The sequence below is a fragment of the Emydura macquarii genome, unplaced genomic scaffold (assembly GCF_026122565.2).
Source record: "Emydura macquarii macquarii isolate MOO-44397 ecotype Brisbane River unplaced genomic scaffold, CSIRO-AGI_Emac_v2 contig_2768, whole genome shotgun sequence".
Classification (NCBI taxonomy): Eukaryota; Metazoa; Chordata; order Testudines; family Chelidae; genus Emydura; species Emydura macquarii.
The window spans coordinates 8,264,056-8,284,668 of NW_027132905.1; the positions used below are offsets into that span (position 1 = coordinate 8,264,056).

Sequence of the window (20,613 nt, forward strand, 5' to 3'; positions counted from 1 at the left end):
ACTTCTATAACGGTAAAACTGCATCTACACTAGGGGGAGTTGCTGCTTTAGTTACAGCAGCAAAACTTTTAAGTGTAAACAAAGCCAAAAGGTTTATAGTGTCATGCCTTGGGATGAAACCCCCACTCCTATCTGCACGGGCAATCAGGGAAATGCATCTTATATTCACTTATTATTTGATTGCAATGCAGAATTGTAGTCTTGCTAGACACTTTTATAACCCATCTGTTAAAACTGTGTCAAGATTATAGACAGTGGACCAGGGGCATGTGCAGGAATTTAAATTCCAGTGCTTTCGGAGGGACACATTCTGCCCCCCCTTGTGCATGCCCCTGCAGTGAGCTGTTTACTTTAACTGCTCATAGTTACATCGCTGTGTCTTTAAATTCTCCTTGCTGTTCACAGGTTCATGGAGCATGTGCAGGTGTCTGTAGCTCAGTGTCCAGTTTTTATGTCTCTTTCTTACTGAAGTGCAGCTGTTTTTAGCATATAGTGACACCATCCCATTTTCCCCCTTGGCAGCTGCCCAGGTTGGGAGCTGATCCTCCAGCTATCCCTCTCAGCTGCACCAACCAACAGTCACTTGTACATGCTCACTGAGTGTCTGTGAACAGCAGGGAGGATTTGAAGAGACAGGCACATAACAATGAGAAATTAACCAGTTCACTGTCACTTATCTTAACACCATTTTAACAGATGGATTACACCTCCCTCCCTCCAAGACGGGATTTCCACAGCCTGTGTAACACATCAGTGTTGAACACAATGCATCTGCAGAAAAAGATCTGGTAATTCAGGCCACAAGGTGTGTGTTTTAGTCCTCGGCACCACTGATATGGGTTCTACAGTCTCAGCCTTTTTTATAAGGGAGCTCATGTCAAATTCTTCATCACTGCTGTGAAAAAGCCTCTTATGATGTGATGATGCTAGACATCTGGATGGATGCATATTTATGGCCTTTGATAGAGCTGCCAAAGTAAAAGTCACTAGCAAACACGTCCTACGTGGAACATTAAGTAGGTTGTAGAATTTTTCAGGTGAATAGATATGAAAAATAGTCCCAGTTTTAAAAAAAAAAATCTAAAAGTTTTCTCAAGTAGTTTTGCAGTAAAATATTTGGGACTCATAATATGAGATGGGGTGGTGTGATATGAATGTTTTGTTGTTTTATTAATATTCTTTCAGCACGACCTCCATAATTCATTTGACTTCCACTCTCTCTGTATGCATGTGTGTATACACACACCCCAGATAGAGATACACACATAATTAATTATTATCTTTATTATATATTATTGTAATATATTGTTATATTATATAGTATATTATATTATGCATATCATTATTAATTATCATTATTTGTATTACTGTAGTGGGTAAGCACCCTAGGTATGGACCAGAACCCCATTGTGCCAGATGCTGTATCAACACAGAAGGAAAGCATGCACGCCTGCATAATTAGTGTATAATACTGAAAATGATCATTAAGATTACTTTTAAAATATTTACAGTTTATATAGCACATATTAAAAATTAAGCTTCTTAATTCTCTCAGTACAATAGTTCATAAATTAAATATGGTGTGTCATATTTGATCAATTTGTTTCTTTTCTCCTTTTATGACACACTACCAACTGTCTCAAAACCAGACCCAAAGTGAAATGGCCTTCTTGGTGAAATGTATTGAATGAGAATGGCTTTTTGATTAAGAGAATTTTCTTAACCATTTAAAGCGGTTATGGCCAAAAATGTCAAACGTGGGTCCCTAAAGACAAACTCAAAAATCCATAGTTAGGCACCTAATTAAAACTGATCTGATTTTCAGAAGTGCTGAGGACCTCCAACTCCCACTGACTTCAAGTTGGGGTGCTGGGCACCTCAAAAAAAATCAGGCCTCTTTATGTAGATGTGTAAATAGGGATTTAGTAGCCAGTCTTTTGTGAACCAGGTTTGAACACGTTTGGCTATGTTCCGAAAACCTGCTACATGTAGTTTGGGTAAATGGATATTAAATTCAGGATGATTTATCCACTGACAAAACTGAGATGGGTGGAAACAAGACCAGATACACATAATCAATCATTTATGTATAGGGAGACAGACATGTCAAGGCTAGATATTACTAAAACTATTTCTCAACTATTTGGGGTGTCTCACCTATTAACTTTAGGGTGTTTGTGTAGCAGAAGTATAGCACTATGCAATATTTCTTAATTAATCTACAACTGATGTCAGACCAACAGATGGCACTATTTTCTACAGTTGGTTCCCTACAGAACCTCAAACTCCAGTAAATATACTGAAATAAAATCTCTCGACCTGTTTATAAACTAGCAACAATACTGAGTCCAACAACTGTTTTCACTTTGTCGTATAGTTAGTTATCTAACATGATTAATTAAATATCCACAGATTATAAAAGGAGAAAAATTAAAAACCTAAAATTAATTTAGCAGTGCATTTGATTCTGTGTGAACTTTTAATTTAATTCACAGAACAACAAGATCATGGATCCTTTTTTCACTCCAATCTCACACTGAAATCAAGACAGAAATTTTTCATGAAAGGAGTGAAATGATCTGGCCAAACTTTACAAATGTATTTGTGACCTTACAGTTCTCATGCAGATGAGTTGAAACTGACTTCCTAATGCCGGAAAATCACTATAGATGAGAAGTATGTTGTGTCTGTGGTGTAAAGTAGTATTTGGTACATAAAGGAGGAAAGAAACATTTGGAGGCGTCCAAAATGCTATGTGGATTAGATTACAAACTCCTACACTTTTAGTGCAGAGAGAGTTTTATTGTGCTGCTGCATTAAGTACATCTTTAATGTAAAACAAATTATTTGTGTAATTTCCTTTGTGCTTCCTCTGTACACGCTTAGTTCAAATGAATCTGAGGAGGTACGGAAAACAGTGGCATGATCAATCATAAAGTGTAGCAGGCAGCTATCGGCATCGCTGGTATAATCTGTGGCACATTACCAACTGGTTTGTACGTGTGTTAAATGAAAAGTACTCTATAAGAAACATTACCAACATGTGGGGGTGCCTGTGTTACACACAGAGACAGACAAACGTCTAAACACACAGCTAAAGTTTCCAAATCCAGTTCAGAACCAGATGTGCCCAGAAAGCTCAGATGAACTATCTAAAATGACCCCTCTACCCACCGATGATGATGATGGGCCAGGATCCCCTGACCCGTGGGCAGGACGGATTCTTTCAATTGGTGCTCACGTTGGCACCTGTCAAACTCTATTAGTGGCTGTCAGAGCTGTGTGATCTAATCCGCTGTAAGCAGGGAGAGCACAATGCCTGGCTCCTGTTACCTCAGCCGTGTAAAGGGAGATGGGGCGTTTTCTGTGTGAAGGATGGAAGCAGCTTATTTCCCCCCTGTGTAAAGGGAACACCTTCCTGGGTTAGGATCATAAAGAAAGTCCTGCTGTTAGGACAGCTCTCACCCGCCCAGGGCTATTGGGGGCAGCTCGCAAAGCAGAGGGGCAAGGGTGGATTTTGTTATGAGCTAACAGGTCCTCATCCCGATTTTGCATCATACTGATCAGTGCTCCTAGGGCCAGATGATCGTTGGAGGGGAGGGGGTCACATTCCTGCTGTAATCTCTGGTCAATGTCCTTTTAACTGCTGCCTTTTCCATCCTGTTCTCTTTTCTTTCAATTCTTCCCGTGTTTCTCTCCCTCCTTCCTCGCTGGGAAGGACAGAGGAGGATGAATCCCCTCCCCCCCCCATATCAATGCTAGCTACAACTGCAGTGCGTTCACACCAAGCGCCCCGCTTTTGCGCTGCGCGGTGCCCGGCGCTGTCTCCTACACAGCCCGGCGCGCTCCCTCCAAGGCGCCGGCATTACAGCCGGTCGTTCCACAGGTCGAGCCTGCCTGGCTTAAGAAAACGCCAGACGGGGCCACTTTTCCCACGCAACGGGTGGCCGCTTCCGCTGGGTCTTTTGCTTTGATGGGCCTGATCCTGCTCGGGGTGCAGGCGAAAACTCCTCAAGGAGCGGGGCCCGGAGTTTGCCACCCCTACAGAAAAGTGGCAAGGGTGGGATTAATACAAGGGGGAAGCTTTTGACCCGAGCAGCTGATCAGAGAGAAAGATCGATCCTGCTCCTCCGCTCGGCTTGCCGGGTGCACTCCTGCTTTCCACCATCCCCCCGATGAGATGCAAAGCGAGCGCCCATCTGGGCTCCCCTCCCCGGCGGAGGGCGGCTCGGGCTCGCCCCGGCGGATTCCGAGCCCCTGACAAATCTCTCGCCCCCAGCGCCTGCATCATTACCCCCAGACAACAGCTTCATTAGCCTGAAAGGGCGGCTCGCCGCCTGGCTCGCTCGGCCGCTGACCTCGCCTTCTCCCTCGCCCCATTGTGTGCGCACGGCGAGCCGGGGCTGCCCAAACCATATGCTTCAGCTGAAGTTCCTTTAAAAAAAAAAACCACCAAAAAAAAAAAAAAAAACCCACCAAAAAAAAAATCCCCCCAAGGCCCGGGCAGGAAAGACGCGCCACGTTTTTATTATGATGATTATTTCTGCTGCTCGTTCACCGCGCGGCGCCGGGGCTAGCACGCGGCCAGAGGTTAGAAACAGCCCCAGCCGCGCCCTAGGCTTCCCCCTGCACGCCCTGGGCTGGGTTAGCAAACGCCGGCACTGGGCTGGGCAGGGTTTTAATGCACCTGTCCCCCGTAGGTTTTATTGCCACGCGGCGCCGTGCAGCGCGTGACCAGCCCGTGCAAGATCTCTGCAGACCTGAGATCCGCTTGCATCGGTTTTAACTATACACCGTGCGGTGTAGTCACCAAAAAACCGAGTCTGGCAGAGGTGGCCATTGCATTCCGGAGACACCTGAAGGGGTGGGGTAGTTTGAAGGTTTGCCTACATCCCCAAAGGGTACAGACAGCTACTGGCCTGGGGACATGCAGAGACATACATTTCCGAAGGCTCAAGTCCCTAGGCGAGTTTTGCACTTGTCTGCCTGGTGTCATTTCGGCACAAACTTTAACAGAAAGATGGAGACGAGTTTCCCTCTGCAATAAAGTCAAAGATCCATGGAGCTATAGGTTACCTTGGCTAAAAGGAGCAGAATAAATTTAAGGGGGGGGGGGTAAGAATTTCTCTTTAGGAGCCCAAATCGCTCCGAGCTTTTCAAACAGAAGGAATGAAGCAGGAGATCCCGAAGAACTAATGCCTGAACAGCTACAAAGGAATCGGTTTCCATAGCTGTTGGAAGCATGAGCTTTCTGGTTTGCTTTAAAAAAAAAACAAAAAAAACTCCAACCAAGATGAAGGGCAGCCCTCACAGCATCGAGAGCTGCGCTGGGACACAATTGAAGCACTGAAGTAAGGAATTCATTATCATTCACAAGTAATGGGCCTATTTTGCCTGGCCTGATTTCTCCCCCATCCCCTTTAAAACCAGTAGGAGAAAATAAGAAAATCTCTTGCGGCTGCAGTACTTGTACAATACCATGGGGAGGGATTATACCAAGGATTAGCATTTTAAACTCCTTTACCAGACTTTCTGACTCAAAAAAAAAAAGATCCTTGGGGCAGTAATCGTATTACTGTCCTCAGATTATTGTTTTACCAGCCCCAAACTTGAATGTAAAATCAAATTGATGAAAGTTCCTTCCCTACCCCTTCCTCCCCCCCCCCCCCCCGCCCCAAAATCAACAGAGGTTTTTTGTTTTGTTTTGTTTTACATAATCTACACTCTTAGCTTTCTCCCTTTCGAGCTAGGCAGGAAGACCACATAGTCTCTTTTCGTGTCCCCTACCCCCTCCTAATTCCTGGTAATTTATCCCGTATTAAAACTTCTTTAAGTAAGAATGGACAAGAATCAAGCACCTGCTATGCAAAGGGTAGCAAATACATCCCCACTTCTGACAGAGGGCTGGGGGAGGGAAGCTACAGAGAAGCAGCAATGTGCATTCACCCTGCTCTAAGTGTAGGGTTAGTTTGCTGTTCATATGTAAACGTGGCTGGAGTCCTGACAGATTGCTAACTGTTACTCAGGAAAATGCTGATATTAGAGGACATTCTCCTGGACTGGAATAAAATTATTCAATCATACCAGAAGATATTTTTCCCCTTGACAATTAGTGTCTCACTCAATATTTATGACTGAAGTGATATTTTCCCTTCTTGGAAATTCTTATTCTAAATTTTAACTGAATGTATTTATATCCAACAAAAATGAACAGCTTTAAAGTTATGTAAACTTTCTACCTGTGATATTTAGAGTGGCCATCACCCTGGGCCCTTTTGCAAATAAAACTTACAATAAATCCCGTTTCCTTCGTCTTGGATAGGTTAGTTGGTTGGTTCATTAAATTAAGAGAGAGATTTTTGAGAAGAGAAGGTGAAAGAAAAACACTTCCCACCAAAATAAAAGAGGGGAAGAGGGACCCTTTATTTACTGAATACAAAATGTACAAATAAACTAATTTATGTTTCTCATAGCGCCTCAGCGATGTCATAACTGGAGAGCTGGGGGAAAGGATGAAGCAGGGGCACAGTGTATAACTGGAGATATTACCAACAAGGACTTTTTTCTTTCCGTTGGATAACACGGATTAGTTTTGCTGAAACCTTAGAAATAGTTTCATTTTCTCACGTGGCTCTATATTGAACTGCAATCCTATCTCGTGCAGGTCTAATCCTATCAGGTTATCTCCTTGGAGAATCCTCTCTGTTGGTCATTTTCATCCCCAGGCAGGAATGCCAACCAAGAGGACTTCTGCAGTCCAAACAGCCTCATGTCCCTCTCTCTGTGACTGAACTCTAGCCATCTTGTAAAAATGTTATTTTATCACTTTATGGGGGTAATAAGGTTAAATTGCACTTATTGTCAACGCCACTGGAGCGCCCCATCAGCATTCTTTGCAAACAGTCTCCTCAAATTTGATGTCCTTTAACATGATCATATATTTCCCAGAGCTGAGAGCTTGACTGACATTTAAGCTATTATTCTAAGAGATAGATTGTTTGGGCTGAAAATGCATTGTTTAGGCTGCTCATAAAAGAAACAAGTTAAATGCCAAAGCAACCACACACACAAATAAGTGTTCATAGCCATAAAACCAGTTGGACAGGGAAGTGGGTATAGGAGTCAAACATAATTGATGCTCAAAAAGTTGTTTGGCGTTATAAATAATTTGTGCAGCCTCCTCTCTTATGTGCCTTAAAACCACAGAAAGTGAGACTTTTTTTTATCTCCCCTTGAATTCAAAAGCATAATACACCGTGAGCACTAATAATTGATGTATGTTATAATTCTTCATTGCCCCCATCAGTAGTCTGGGAACATTGGAAGAAAAGAAAATGCCAGAAAGTTATGGTAAAACTTAAGATGCGACAGAAGTAGCTTTCTTTGCTCACGCTGTGAGTGTTTGAATAAGAAGAATGCCCCTGCACTGTAACAAGCTAAAAGAATGAGGAAGACAAAGGATTTCAAGAAAAAGGTTTAGATAGAAGACAAGGCAAGTGAAACTGAAAGGAAGGGGGGGAAACCCATTTACAATGGAACAATGCATGTACTAATCGCTTTGATATATTATACAAACCCAAAGACCCAAAACATTGTGTAATTATTTATAAATGACTTCTTCACTCCTGTGTATAATGCCAAAGAAAGAATAAAACTGCAGGCTACTCTCTAAACTATTTCTAAATAGACCTGGCTCAAAAGGAAGCAGAAGTGTTCTAAAAAAAATAATTAATGGTTGATTTTATGGTTGTCTCATTAAAACATTTTAATTACAACAAACAAAATACATTTGTGCTCTCAGGGAACAATAATTTACTTAGGCCCCTGCACCTCCAAGCAAAAATGTTAAATCACATTTTTAAAAATTGAAAAATATTCTCCCTATTTCTGCATAATACACAGAACGGGATAATTCTTAATTCCAATGTCTCCTCAAATGCAGACGTTTAACAGGTATTTCTGAATGGACTTCAGTTTCTGCTATGAAAATACTGCACACACACAACCCCTCATTCTCTGACCATGTTGTCAGCAAGCATTTTTTAGCGCTCTTGGCTTACACATATCAACCCAACTATAAAATGTCAATGCTTTATTGAAGGGATCAGTCCTGTATTCCATGTACATTCTAAACTGCCAGTGAAGTTCTGGCCACAAAACTGTAGAATAAGGCCTGAAATTGACCAAAGCATTCTTGACAGGTAGGAGGGAGATTAGGATACTTCCTTTTAAAAATGAACACTGCAGCTATGTTTGAGATAATTCCTAATTCAGAAAATCTGCAATGCTCTAAAGCTGCCATAAAATGAGTTTTTGTCAGGTTATATCTCTTTAAAATATTTAACTTCCAAAACTGTCCATTAGTCAATAAGCTTGCCAACTAACGCATGAACCTCTGATCCTTTTTGTAGCCTCTAGCTGTTGAACCTGTAAAAGAAGTTATATGTCTACTGGGGAAAGCACCTTACGTCCATCATTAAGTTTTACAGTTCAGTGCTGTAACACTTGCTCTAACTACAAAACTGTACACAAGGCATCCACCTCCTCTACAACAATTTAAACAAATAACTGTATACATGCCTTTTCATTCCAATGTATCAGTGTAAACACAGAAAGGGCAATGTCCTGTGGAACTGTCCTATCAATAACTTACACTGCAAATTCATTCAGAAATCCCTATGTTTATTGACATCAGATAACATTTCTCTTATCCTCGCCTTCCCCTTCCGCCAACACTACGACTAAATATTCAGCTGTAAAAAAGTTCTCTTTGCCATTTAATTATCTATCGGACCAGCCATCTATTCTAGGCATTTTTACTGCACTCATCCCATGTTACTTTGGGGGAAGACAGAATTATGTGTCAAACAGATGGATTATATGGGCCTGATCCAAAACCCACTGAAGACAATAAAAAGATTCCAACTGATTTCAATGAGCTGGTGCTTTCTGTACTTGGTTTGATGGTTCAAGAAAATGGCTGTGTATCAACCCAAAATATAAGGCATTAACTAAAGTCATCCATTTTCCTTCCAACTTTTGGCCATGTTTTCAATCTCTCTGTTGTATGAATAAAAAGGTAACATTTCTCAAACACCTGCCAGGAATGGTCTAGTTATTACATAGTGCAAGGGATTGGAATAGATGACCTCTAGAAGTCCCTTCCAGTCTTAAATTTCTTATTTCTCCTGGCTTTTATTTCATTTTGATAGTTATCTATACATTTGCCTAAGTCTCTACATATCTCAACTGATTTTGTGCAAATATTCAGGTTTTTTGTTAATGAATATAACACATACCATATATCTAAGTTTACAAATAAACTCTCTGAGATAAAGTCCCTGGGTAATGTTATTGTTAGTTAATCATTTTCACACAATAGAGGGAAATGCTGAAACAGGTCTTGTTCTGCCCCTGAGATTTAACTTATCCTTGTCATTTTTAAAATATAAGTTACATTTTTAGGACAGATTTGTTTTGTTTCATGATTATCATTCTCTTGGTTACTAACCTTTTTTATGCTGTAAAAGGAGTATTCAAAGAGCAGCAATTATTATGTGTCTTAGGTACAAAAGGCATAAAATGAAAAAAAAAAATGACAAATAGAATTGTCCTTTAAAAGGACACAGTCAAGGCTGAGAGTTAGCAAGAAGCCAGATGATAGGGATCGTCACTGAGAGACAGAACTTCTCACTTTTGGTTAAGGCGCTTGCAGCAAACATCACCAAGATATAAAGCTGATTTCCTTGAGTCTGACATTTATTTAGAGCTGCATTCTTTGAATCATGTGATCTCAAATCCTGTCAATCTGTTGGCTATATCATTTCTAAATTGCAAACTAGGATTCCCAGTTCTGTGTACTATTGAATCCTATTGAATTTTTTCCTAAAAGTTCTGTCACTTGACCAAAACATTCTCATCTTCTCAAGGTATTTATTTATTTATAGATTCCTGAAATGCATCCATCAAACATTGTCTGGGCTCATTTAGAGACTTTTAAAACCAAACACACAATATTCAGGACAACATTAGGCTTAGAACTCTGTTCACTTGGGGCCTGATCCAAAGTCCACTGAATGGAAACATTCCCATCAATTTAATTATGTTGTGGCACAACATAATGCCAGTTGTGTTTGTTGCAAATTCAAACCCATATGTTTGCTGATAGAATCAAAATACAGCATTGAAAGATCTTGTGGCACAATCACACTAGAGCCAGAGTTCAGTAACTAGAGTCACTGTGGAATGAAATGCTGGAAAAGCATGCTGGATCCTGGGGTTCAAGTAAAGATGTGCAGCTCTAACTCTGCTTCCAAAATCCTTATATTCAAGGAACTACCAGAAGTATTTTTTTTAAATAGAGTAAGGTTTACCAAGGCAAGGTGTTCCAAAAAATACACACACGTGCTAGGCCTTCTTAAAGCTCAATCTATAACTAAAGAAAAAATATTCAGAGTCTGAGATTAATTGCATTTAAATCTGAAAAGAGAGGGTACTGTGGTTATTCATTGAAATAAAATAGCCAGAAAGACGCTAGGAATATAACGAGAGTTCTGTGGCACTTTAAAGACTAACAAATTTAATTTTTGTAGGCATAAGCTTTTGTGAGACTCAGCTCACTTCGTCAGATGCAGAGGTAGAAGCGCACGGAGTCTCACGAAAGCTTATGCCTACAAAAATTAAATTTGTTTGTCTTTAAAGTGCCACAGAACTCTCGTTGTTTTTGCTGTATACAGACTAACACGGCTACCCCTCTGGATCTGTTCTGCTAGGAACATAGTTGGTGTTCCATCAAGTCAAAGGCCTATCCTTGTTTTCAGAAAAGTCAATAAGACATTTGCAATCAACTTCCGTGGTCGCAGGCCCAAAAAGTGTAAGTACTATTATCTTTGTTGGCTGAATAATTTATTTGCAAAATTAGTAGATCACCTTCAACAAAATGGGTTGAATTATTAATTGGAAATAAATTATCCAAGAAATTTAGGACTTCTTTCTGTTTGCGAATGGTTCATGAACCAATTCTGATTCTGTGAATGCATTCGTTATTCATAAGTACTCAGTGAATAGATTATGCAAACAAATTTCAGCCTATAGGTTGCTTGTGAAACATTCCCTTCAACTATTTGCTATTCATGGTATGTGATTGAAGCATAAGGCACATGGTATTCTCTCTGCTCTCTGACTGGATGACAAACTTTTAAACAAGAGAATAACGAATGACAAACTGTAAATGATGGATAAGGACTGATGAATAATGAACTTCCACATAAATCTTCTCACAAATGATCAGTTGTGCTAAAATCTATGAAATGCTCAGGGATCATAAACATTTTAATGAATAAACCAGCAGTCATTTGAATACACATAAACGAACAACATGCTCTGATGAATAGCAGTGAAGTAAATACAGTATGCTTATCAGCAAAAATATTTTATTATTCAATCATCTCTAATCTGCATGATTTCCTGACTTTCTTCTGCTTAAACTGGAAACATTGTTGAAACATTGTTGAAAAAATCTGACTGCTAGCTAAGACTCAGTCCTGCAAATATTTAACATGAAGGGTTTAAGATTGTCCTTCTGACTGCAGGTTCAGTTCTTCTTCAAAAATTAGACTTAGTCTTTCAGAAAGGGAAGCCCAAAGGCCTTATTTTATATTACATTATATAGCTAGGGTCCGTCACAAGAAATATAATTACTAATCTAGTTATGCTACTGTACTATATGAAGAGCTGTCTATAAATTCAGGCTAGCTAACTTCTATCACCTAAAGCTTTCCTTTATGAATTATCTTTTTAGTTTAAAGAATACCTTTCGTGATATTTTGCAGATTGTCCATTGACAATCTCAAAAAGAAGAGCAAACAAAAACTGCCCAAGGAATAGTCCAGTAAATAACAAATATTTTTCATTTTTGAACTAGAAAATATTTCCTATGACTTTATATTTGATAAAGTACAAATAGAAAAATAACTTTGGTTTGTCAGTTTTTCCTGCTTCCTAAAGACACTGGAACAAATCACAAAAAGGAGTTGTGTATGAAAAGATCATACATTTAAAATTAGGAGGAAATTATTATGTAAATTAATTGTAACTTGAACGTGGGCACGACAAAGGCCTAAAAGTGAGTAATGATTTGGAGTGCGCAAACTGTGAAACCATAAAGGAGTCTGATTTTCAGCCAGTGCTGTCTACCTGCTCTCTGAAAACCTGGCCTCTTTAAGGCAATTAAATTGGGCAAGCAAAAAGAAACCCATCCAAACGTTACAAGTCATTTGTGCAAATTTAGACCCAAAAGTATATATTTTAAAAATTGGGCATTTAATAAAAGTACATAATGTATAAGGGTTTGAAGTGAAGTAACTGTGTGTTAAGGAAACATCATTAATTCTCTTGAGTCAGGAAAAAATAGATTGATTTGTATACGTGTACTTATGTGTACATATATATAGATTTATAAGACAAATGGCATCTGGAATTTCTAGCATTCTGAGCTCCTAAAGAACTTAGCCAAATACCAAATACGACAAAAAATAAAGTGTACATGTAAACTCAGATCTAAAGTAAAGAGGAAGAAAATAATTATGAAAGCTAGTAAAAATTTTATCACCTCCAAATATTTTCACTTGTTTGGTGTTTATGGAAGAGAATGCAAAGCTCTGCTTCAGTACAGGAACATCTAACAAAACCCTCAACAACCTCTCAACAAAAGCTTGTCAGATTTAAACCTGGCTCTCACTGAAAACCACACAAGTTTAATCCCTTCACAACTGAGACAAATCCAGGCTGCCCATTTCCTTTCAAATCGCTGGATGATTTCAGTTTACCCCAAACCTCTGAATGTGAAATCCCAGGCTAAGTGCCCTAAATCAGCAGTTCAGGAGATGTGAGAAACTGACTTTACCTGATGAAACTTGCCTTGGGTTTACACACTTTTACTTCAATGTCTTTTCTGGGGAGAGCTTTGTCTTGCCTTATCTCATGCTGGCTTTGTCTTGTTTCACTGTCTTTATTCATTCTTCCCTAACACATGGGAACAGGCTTCAAGAAAGTCAAACGTAACCCATCCGGCCTATAGTAGTTGCTGGGGATGCCCTGGAACATTATGTTTGAACCAGAAGGTATCAGCTTCCCCCCAAGTCAAAGGATCCTTTTGGGACTGTGCCTCTGCCCCTAAGGCTAATCAGGTTGTTCCTCCTTTTTTCCTTTTAATAGACTAATGAAGCTCAAACAAGTAGGCTTAGCCTAGTGATAGCTCACGTGTCTCAGATGCAGCTCTCTCTTGCCATTGGCCAGCAGTAATTATAGGCACACTCCAGGGAGAGACAGACACTTGGGAGCATAAATTATGTAAATGAGGGAGAATGCAGCACGGGGCAGACCTGATGCCTTGATTCATTCATTCCGCCAGGGCTGGGGGGGGGGGACAGGGGGCAGCGCTATTGTTTTACAGGGTATATAAGGTGTCTGAGGCCAGTCGTGTGCCAAACTCACGGCTCACACGAGCTGATAGCAGCAGAGATCACTTCAAAGACAAGAGCAGTCGCGTGTCCCCACCCCCACCCCCCTTTTGTTGGGAGCCTCCAAGAGCTGAAGTTTTTTTTCCTGCCTTCACTTACACTTGGAAACTTTCTCTCCCCCCCCCCTTCCTTGTCCATCCCCCCCCCCACCCCGGACTGCATCCCTGAGCCTTTGCACGTGAGTATGTGGACCATGCACCAGACACGCCTCTAGATCCAGCAGCCCGGCTGCAAACCTTCGCCCCCCGACACTGTAGAGACCAGCTGCTGGGTTTATAGAGACCGGCCTCGCTTCGTTTCGTTTCTCCCTCTAGTCCATTGATTTCATTTCCCCCCCCCTCTCCAGATAACTTTTTTTTTTTTAAACTTTCCCCTTGGGGGGCCCAGGGCTCGCCCCGCCCGGATCCGACCTGGTGGCTGTTGGATCCGCTTTAAACAAACTATCCAGCCCCCCCACACCCCGAATGACAGTCGCTGATGGCGGCCCCTGTTCTCTCCCCCGCAGGATGCCCTCGGCCCCGGAGAGCCGCTACTCCGCCGCGGAGAACAGCGGCGACGTGTCCACCTGCCTGGCGGAGGGCGAGGCCAGCGTCCGCAGCAGCAGCCGCCTCCTCCGAGAGCCGCCCTCGCCCTCCCCGCCGCGCGTCCCCTCCCCGCCGGGGCAGAGCCCCGAGCAGGAGCCCGGGAGGAAGCAGCAGCAGCGGCGGCGGGGCCGCTGCCGGGCGCGGAACGAAGCCGCCCTTCACAGCCTCCGCAAGAGCCGGCGGGTGAAGGCGAACGACCGGGAGCGGAACCGCATGCACCACCTCAACGCCGCCCTGGACGAGCTGCGCGGCGTCCTGCCCACCTTCCCCGAGGACACCAAGCTGACCAAGATCGAGACGCTGCGCTTCGCCTACAACTACATCTGGGCCCTCTCCGAGACCCTGCGCCTGGCCGACCAGCGCCTCCCCGGCGCCCCGCGGGAGCGGCGCCTCCGCCGGCAGCCCGGCTACCGGAGCCCCGCCGCCCCGCCCAGCCCCGGCAGCGACGCGGGCTCCTGGAGCTCCACCGCCTCCCCCTCCGCCTCCTCGCTCTCCGCCTGCACGTCCAGCCCCAGCAGCCCGGCCGCCTCCGAGGACTACGGCTACGGGCTCCCGGAGCCCCTCTTCGCCGGCCGGAGCCTGCCCGGGGAGCTGCTGTGCTGTGCGCGCTACCCCCGGGCGGACGCAGTAGCCGCCGTCTGAGCCCGGGCCTGCCTCTCGGCACCTCCCCCTGGCGTTTCACTTTCGGTTTGCATGCCGGGGGCTTCCCCTCCCGAGCAGTGGGCTCCGGCCCGGGCGGCGCCCCCAGGGGGCCGAGGGAGCAGCTCTCTCGTGGTTTGCATCTGCCCGCCTACGAGCAGCAGCAGTGCAAGGCGCTGCATGTCGGAAAGCCACCGCCTTAGCGCAGCCAGCTACGGCTAGTCCCTGCTGGGAGCTGCCAAGGCAGGGCGTGGGCTGTTCACCTGCCCCTCGCAGACCGGCGGAGCTACGCTCCTTGCCCAGCCGTCCCCTGGCTCAAAGGGAGCAGGAGCCGGCTCACGGTGCGGTGGGGGTGGTTTCTCTCCCACCCCGTCCCCTTTTTCTTTTCTCTTTTTTTGTGTGTGCACTTTTCTGAACTCCACAAACCCTCCTTTGTTGCTTCCCGTCCCACTGGCCGGCGCCCCCCGCTTCGGTGTGATTTAGAAAGAGGGGAAGAAAAGGGACAGATTTGCTGCTGCAGACGAGGTGAAAAGTCAATTTTACAATTTGTAGAACTCTAATGAAGAAAAATGAGCATGAAAATTTGGTTTGAACGCCCTGACAATACAATGAAAAGGCTTAAGGAGCTGATCCTGCCCGGGGGCATAGCACCCCCTGCCGGGTGCTCAGCGCACACGACTCCCTTTGACTCCAGTAACGTCGTAGAGGTTCCGCCTCTCCACCAGGGCGTGCTTAGTTTAGCCTCTGGCAGGATCAGACCCTAAAGAGGACAGACAAGGCGCTAGATTCATGCATTATGGATCTTGACCTCCAGCACTGCCGTCTTGCTTTGAGTAGGACTAGACATGGAGTATTCAGCAACAGGGCCTGGTATTAGTTTAATTTATTCAAGATGTTCCATTCATATGAAAATTGTATTTTTGTACATAAAGAGCTTTATTCTCCGTGTTATCGTTTTTTACAAAGAAATGTGTACTTGGTGTAAATAAAATTTTTTTAACGTTTATACTTAATTTCTTCAGTGCGTTGATTTGATTATTTTTCAGGTCTCTTCCACAAAAGGAGCTCTGGAGGGGGGGAGGAAATACTTCCTGTTAAAATTTCCAAGAAGTTCTCTGCCACACAACTAAATGTTCAGCTATGCTCCATCCAGCAATAGTGTATCAGAGAATTTGGATGCACCTCCCTGTATTGAACACGCATGTTGCCCTTTGTGAGCCTTAAGTCAAATTAAAAAATGGATTGCATTCATTTAGCTTCTAGTAAGCCACTACCTGCAGAGGTGCAGGCACTGGAAGGAGAATTTCCTTTGGGTGTAACAAAACATCAGCTGGCAACAGAGTTTCAAAGAAAATGGATTAAAAGGATCAATACCATGTGACAGTTGGGTAGAAAGCAGAAAATGACAGGTGGATGCCTGAAGCAGTGGGTTTGAAGGCTCTATTTTCCACGGTATACTAGAAGAGCTTTAAGCGCTTAGAGGATTTGCACCTTTTAATCCACTGTGAATCCTCCTGGATCTGTAACATGGGAGACAGATCCATATTCTTATTGCTATTTATTCAAAAGAAGGTGTTTTTCTATCAGTGTGGCTGTATGTGTGTTTCCATTTGGCTTTCCAAAGAACAGAATTCTTATTTGTCCTCACAAAGAAAGAGCCGCATTCATCTTCTCAAATCAGTCAGTCTGACTCCCCAGGATGCTGACACATGTTTATTTGTTAAATCAGATAATTAACTTTCTTAAATAGGTTTGATCATGAGAATAATCTATTTTTAAACTAGAGTAATTTCAGAACATTTGACATACCATTATCCTTGTGGAGTTCACTGTAGAGGGTTACAGATCTAGACGTTTTTAAAAATCCAGTCCTATATTGCATTTTTAGAGCCTTCTCTAAAGATCTCAAAGCCCCTTACAAACATTAATGCATTAAACTTCACAATATCTTTGGGAAGCAAAGAAGTATTATCCCTATTATATGGTTGGATAAATGAAGGCACAGAGAAATTAAGAACCAGATTTTCACAAGGGCTCAGCATGCACAGTTGAGGCCAAATTTTCAAAAGAGCAGAGCACGTTGAATGAAAATCTGTCCATGGTATTACAATGGAGCTTCTGGGGGCTGAGTGTTTTGGCCCTTACTGAGGTGCCTAAATGAGAACTTAATTCTTTTGCAAATCTGATGCCGTTTATAGGTGCCGAGCGCTAGAAAATCTGGTCCTAATTGACTTGCCTAAGGGAGCACACAGGGAGTTAGAGGAAGAGACTGGAGTACAACACGGAGACATTCTTACATAACAAAGAAGTGCAAATATTTTGTCTGCTATATTTTGTTTTGATTCTGCTCTCTCCATGAAATAGACCCTCTGTATAAAAGAGTGGTATGTAACTTTTATGGCATTGCTCAGAATATTGAATCAAACATGATTAGGGATAATTCTGATTTTTTGCTAGATTATGAATTTGAGAAACATCAAAATAGTTCTTCTGGGGCAAGGTTTATTTTCCTTTGTTGATGCTGCCAACAGTGTTTGAGAAGACTCTGTGTTTGAAAGCAGGACAAATGATAAAGGTGGGCCTGAGGACTTGTGCATAAAATGGATCAAGGCCAACTTTGAAAGCTGAGGAATACATTTATGGACTTGAAAATCATCTCTGCTTTCCCCTCCTATTTGCTTTAATAGCAAACGTAGGGTGTGCAAGGCCGGATGTTCAGCTCTCATTATGCAGAAGGGCTCTTGGAAGGGAGTCAGCTCAGCCTTTTGCTTTGGAGCTTATTCCATTTCTATAGTCGAGGGTAAATCCTCTATTTGTGACTCCAGCAAGGGGTCTCTCCAATCCTGCTGTAGGTGCACGTGTCTGGGATAGAACACTGGCTTTTCTTCCTCTAAGCCCTCAGGAGACACACCAGGAAACAAATTCCAAAAACACACTAGCATCCTGCTCCAAGCAGCATGCAGGGCAATTGCTTTTCAGTAGACAGCTGTATGCAGCACTGAATGAAACAGGGAGACCAAGTTGATTATTGCCATTGCATAGAAGGACGTATTCAAATATAGCTATTCCTAAGTGTATCATAATAACAGACTTGCAGCTCTGGTTAGATGTGATGATGCTAAACCCATAGCTTAAGGAAAGCTTCATGGGCATTAGATGTCACTTTTTCTGTAGTTAAGACTAAATCACCCAAAAGGTGGGTGACATTCTTCTGTGCAGAATGAAAGGAGAAATGTATTGAAAATATCCTTTGCTTGATTCTGCAATAGCAGATGCAGAACTATTGTGCTCTCAGCTAGAGATTGTTTGATACTGAGTGAGGTTGTTTGCCCTTCACAGTCTCTGCTCCACTGGGGTGTGGAGATAATTGGTTGTGCAAATCAACCCTTTGCTTCTCCTATATTTGAATGTGTATGGTGGTGTGGTGGGGTGGGAAGAAGGGAGATTTCCAGATGAAGAAGGGTAACCTAAAACTCTACCTATTGATCTGCTTCTTTTCATCAAGCTTTAAGTTTTCATGCTCCCTTCACCCCTTCAGTGGGGGAGAATAATAATAATGATACTCCTTAGCACTTATATAAAGCTTTGCTTGAACAGATCTCAAAAGTGATATGGTCTCAGTATTCCCATTTTACAGACGGGGAAGTTGAGATGACTTGCCCAAGGAGAATCACCAATGAGGAATAGAACTCTGCTCTTCTATGTGCAAGTTTGTGCTTTATCGACAGCCCAGCATCTGCTCCCTGCTGGGCTCTAGGGAGATGATGGGAATTTTATAGTTGGAATCATCTCTTTTTTGAGTGGAATTATTTTGGATATTTTTAGTTGGCCAACAACCAGAAGCCCATTGGCTCTCAGGGGTCATATGGTATTGGTTTCGGTATTCCAACTGGTTAAGCCTACCCTACCCATTAAAGAGGACTCTCATAAAGCCCTTTTGACTCATTGGAGTAGATTCCCTATTGCACTAATGTCCCTTTATGTTTGGAATGGCACCAGAATATAGGGAGGACCTTAATCTCTCTGTGCCTCAGTTCCCCATCTGTAAAATGGGGATAGTGCCATCCCTTCACCTCAGGGGGGTGTTGAGAAGATAAATTCATCCAACTCTGTAGGGCACTCAGATACTGTAATGATGAGGACCATAAAAAGCCATGAAGAAATTAATAATTCCATCTTCAGAGCAGGATTTGAATAGTGTGCAGTAAATTAGGCCTAGGGTCACACATTGAACAACAAGGATAATAGATGCTCATTAAATGAGCACCATCCATCTTGTGCATTGAAAAGGGCAAGGGTCCTTGGAAAAAATAGTATGTGATCATGCAATTAAAGACTATCATAATGCATATGCAAGGGGGCCAAATTAAAGTAACACAGGAAACTTTAATTCTGGCATTTCCTAACTTCTGAGTACTTGACTTTGAAACTTAAATAATGTTATTTTAATGTACGATTTGTGTATGTGTGTGTAATTATATACACACACACACATAAATGCAAGTGTGTGTATTCATATATATACACAAATAATGTATCTTTTGGTATGTCCCAATAGCAGCATGATGCCTATGTTAAAGGTATAAGCATGCTGTATATGCAAGTCCCGTAATGATATCTTGCTAAATAAAAAGGATAGGCAAAATTTAATTCTGGGGCAGTAACCGGTCTTGGTCTATGAAACAGTGAAGATTTTTTTTGCACCTGCCCTTGAAAGCTAGGAGGTTTTGTATAGATTAGTCTCCGGGGGTTGAAATTTAGTACAGCCCTTGGAGATGGAAGGTCATCTAAAGTCACTGGGTCCCAAGACACCAGACTTCAATCTCAATGAAAATAAAAAGAGATGAGACTTCAAAACACCTCTATTCTTTAGTATTTTATTAACTGCAAGCAGACATCTACAGACATTATGCAATATATAAAGGCCATACAGCCACCAGCGTTCAGTCTGTGATATTAATGTTCCTAATGCGTAATGGAATCTGCATACTACGTGAGGATTCAGTTCAGTTTATACAGTAACATGAATCAGAGAATGGTTCTTTCTAGAGTTTTTATAGGTTCGGACATACTAGAAGAAATCTATAGATCTATCAAATGAAATGCCTATATTCAGAAACTGGCTTTCACAAGTTGCCTTTACAATAGCAGTCTTTGAATTGATTTTTATGAAGTTAATCGTCTGGGGACCTGATAAAGAGCTGGATCACAACATCCCAAATTACAACAGGGAGTTGTGATCATAAAATTGTAAATAAAATAAAAGAACCTCTTCACACAAATAAAAAGGGAGAGAAAATATTTAATATTAATATTTAATGGTGGAGCTGGCAAAATATTTTGTCAAAGTAATTTGTGAATGTTTTCATCAATAAAGAACTGATCTAGCTCTTGGAGAAATCCACTGAAAAACCCTCATTGACTTCAGTTGGAGCTAGGTATGGCCCTAAGATCACTGAGAGTGGTTTGATTTTCATCACCTTACCATATAATTTGCTTTTCACGTGTATCCAGACAACTCCCTGGTTAACCACTTTGCTCACTGACCAAAGGGAGTTTAAGCTGTAAGGCTCAGTGCCCTGAGTTGCTGTGTGATCTGAACTGTCAACAGGACTTCAGTGAGGAAAAGAGGAAGGATGATCCTGTGGATAGGACATTAGGCTGAGGTTTGGGAACCCAGGTTCAATTCCCTCCTCCTCCACAGACTTCCTGTATGACTTTGAGCAAGTTACTTTGCTTTCTCTGTGCCTCAAGGTCCCAGCTGTAAAATGAGGGTAACAGCACAGCCCTACCTCAGAGGGGTGTTAGTCAGATAAATACGTCAATGATGGTTAGTACTAAGATACAGTAGTAATGGGGGTAAATACCCT

The 20,613-nt window shown here is 42.4% G+C and overlaps 1 protein-coding gene across 1 annotated transcript; it reads left to right on the forward strand.

The window, feature by feature from the left end:
- Positions 1–13,586: 13,586 nt before the first annotated feature.
- NEUROG1 (neurogenin 1) lies at positions 13,587–16,457 on the forward strand. Its single transcript, XM_067566437.1, has 2 exons — positions 13,587–13,698; positions 14,026–16,457. The coding sequence occupies exon 2, from the start codon at positions 14,027–14,029 to the stop codon at positions 14,744–14,746; it is 720 nt and encodes a 239-aa protein (XP_067422538.1). The 5' UTR covers positions 13,587–13,698; position 14,026; the 3' UTR covers positions 14,747–16,457.
- Positions 16,458–20,613: the final 4,156 nt, after the last annotated feature.

Bases quoted from the DNA above. Each gene is read 5' to 3' on its own strand.
- NEUROG1 (XM_067566437.1), top strand. From the start codon at position 14,027: ATGCCCTCGGCCCCGGAGAGCCGCTACTCCGCCGCGGAGAACAGCGGC.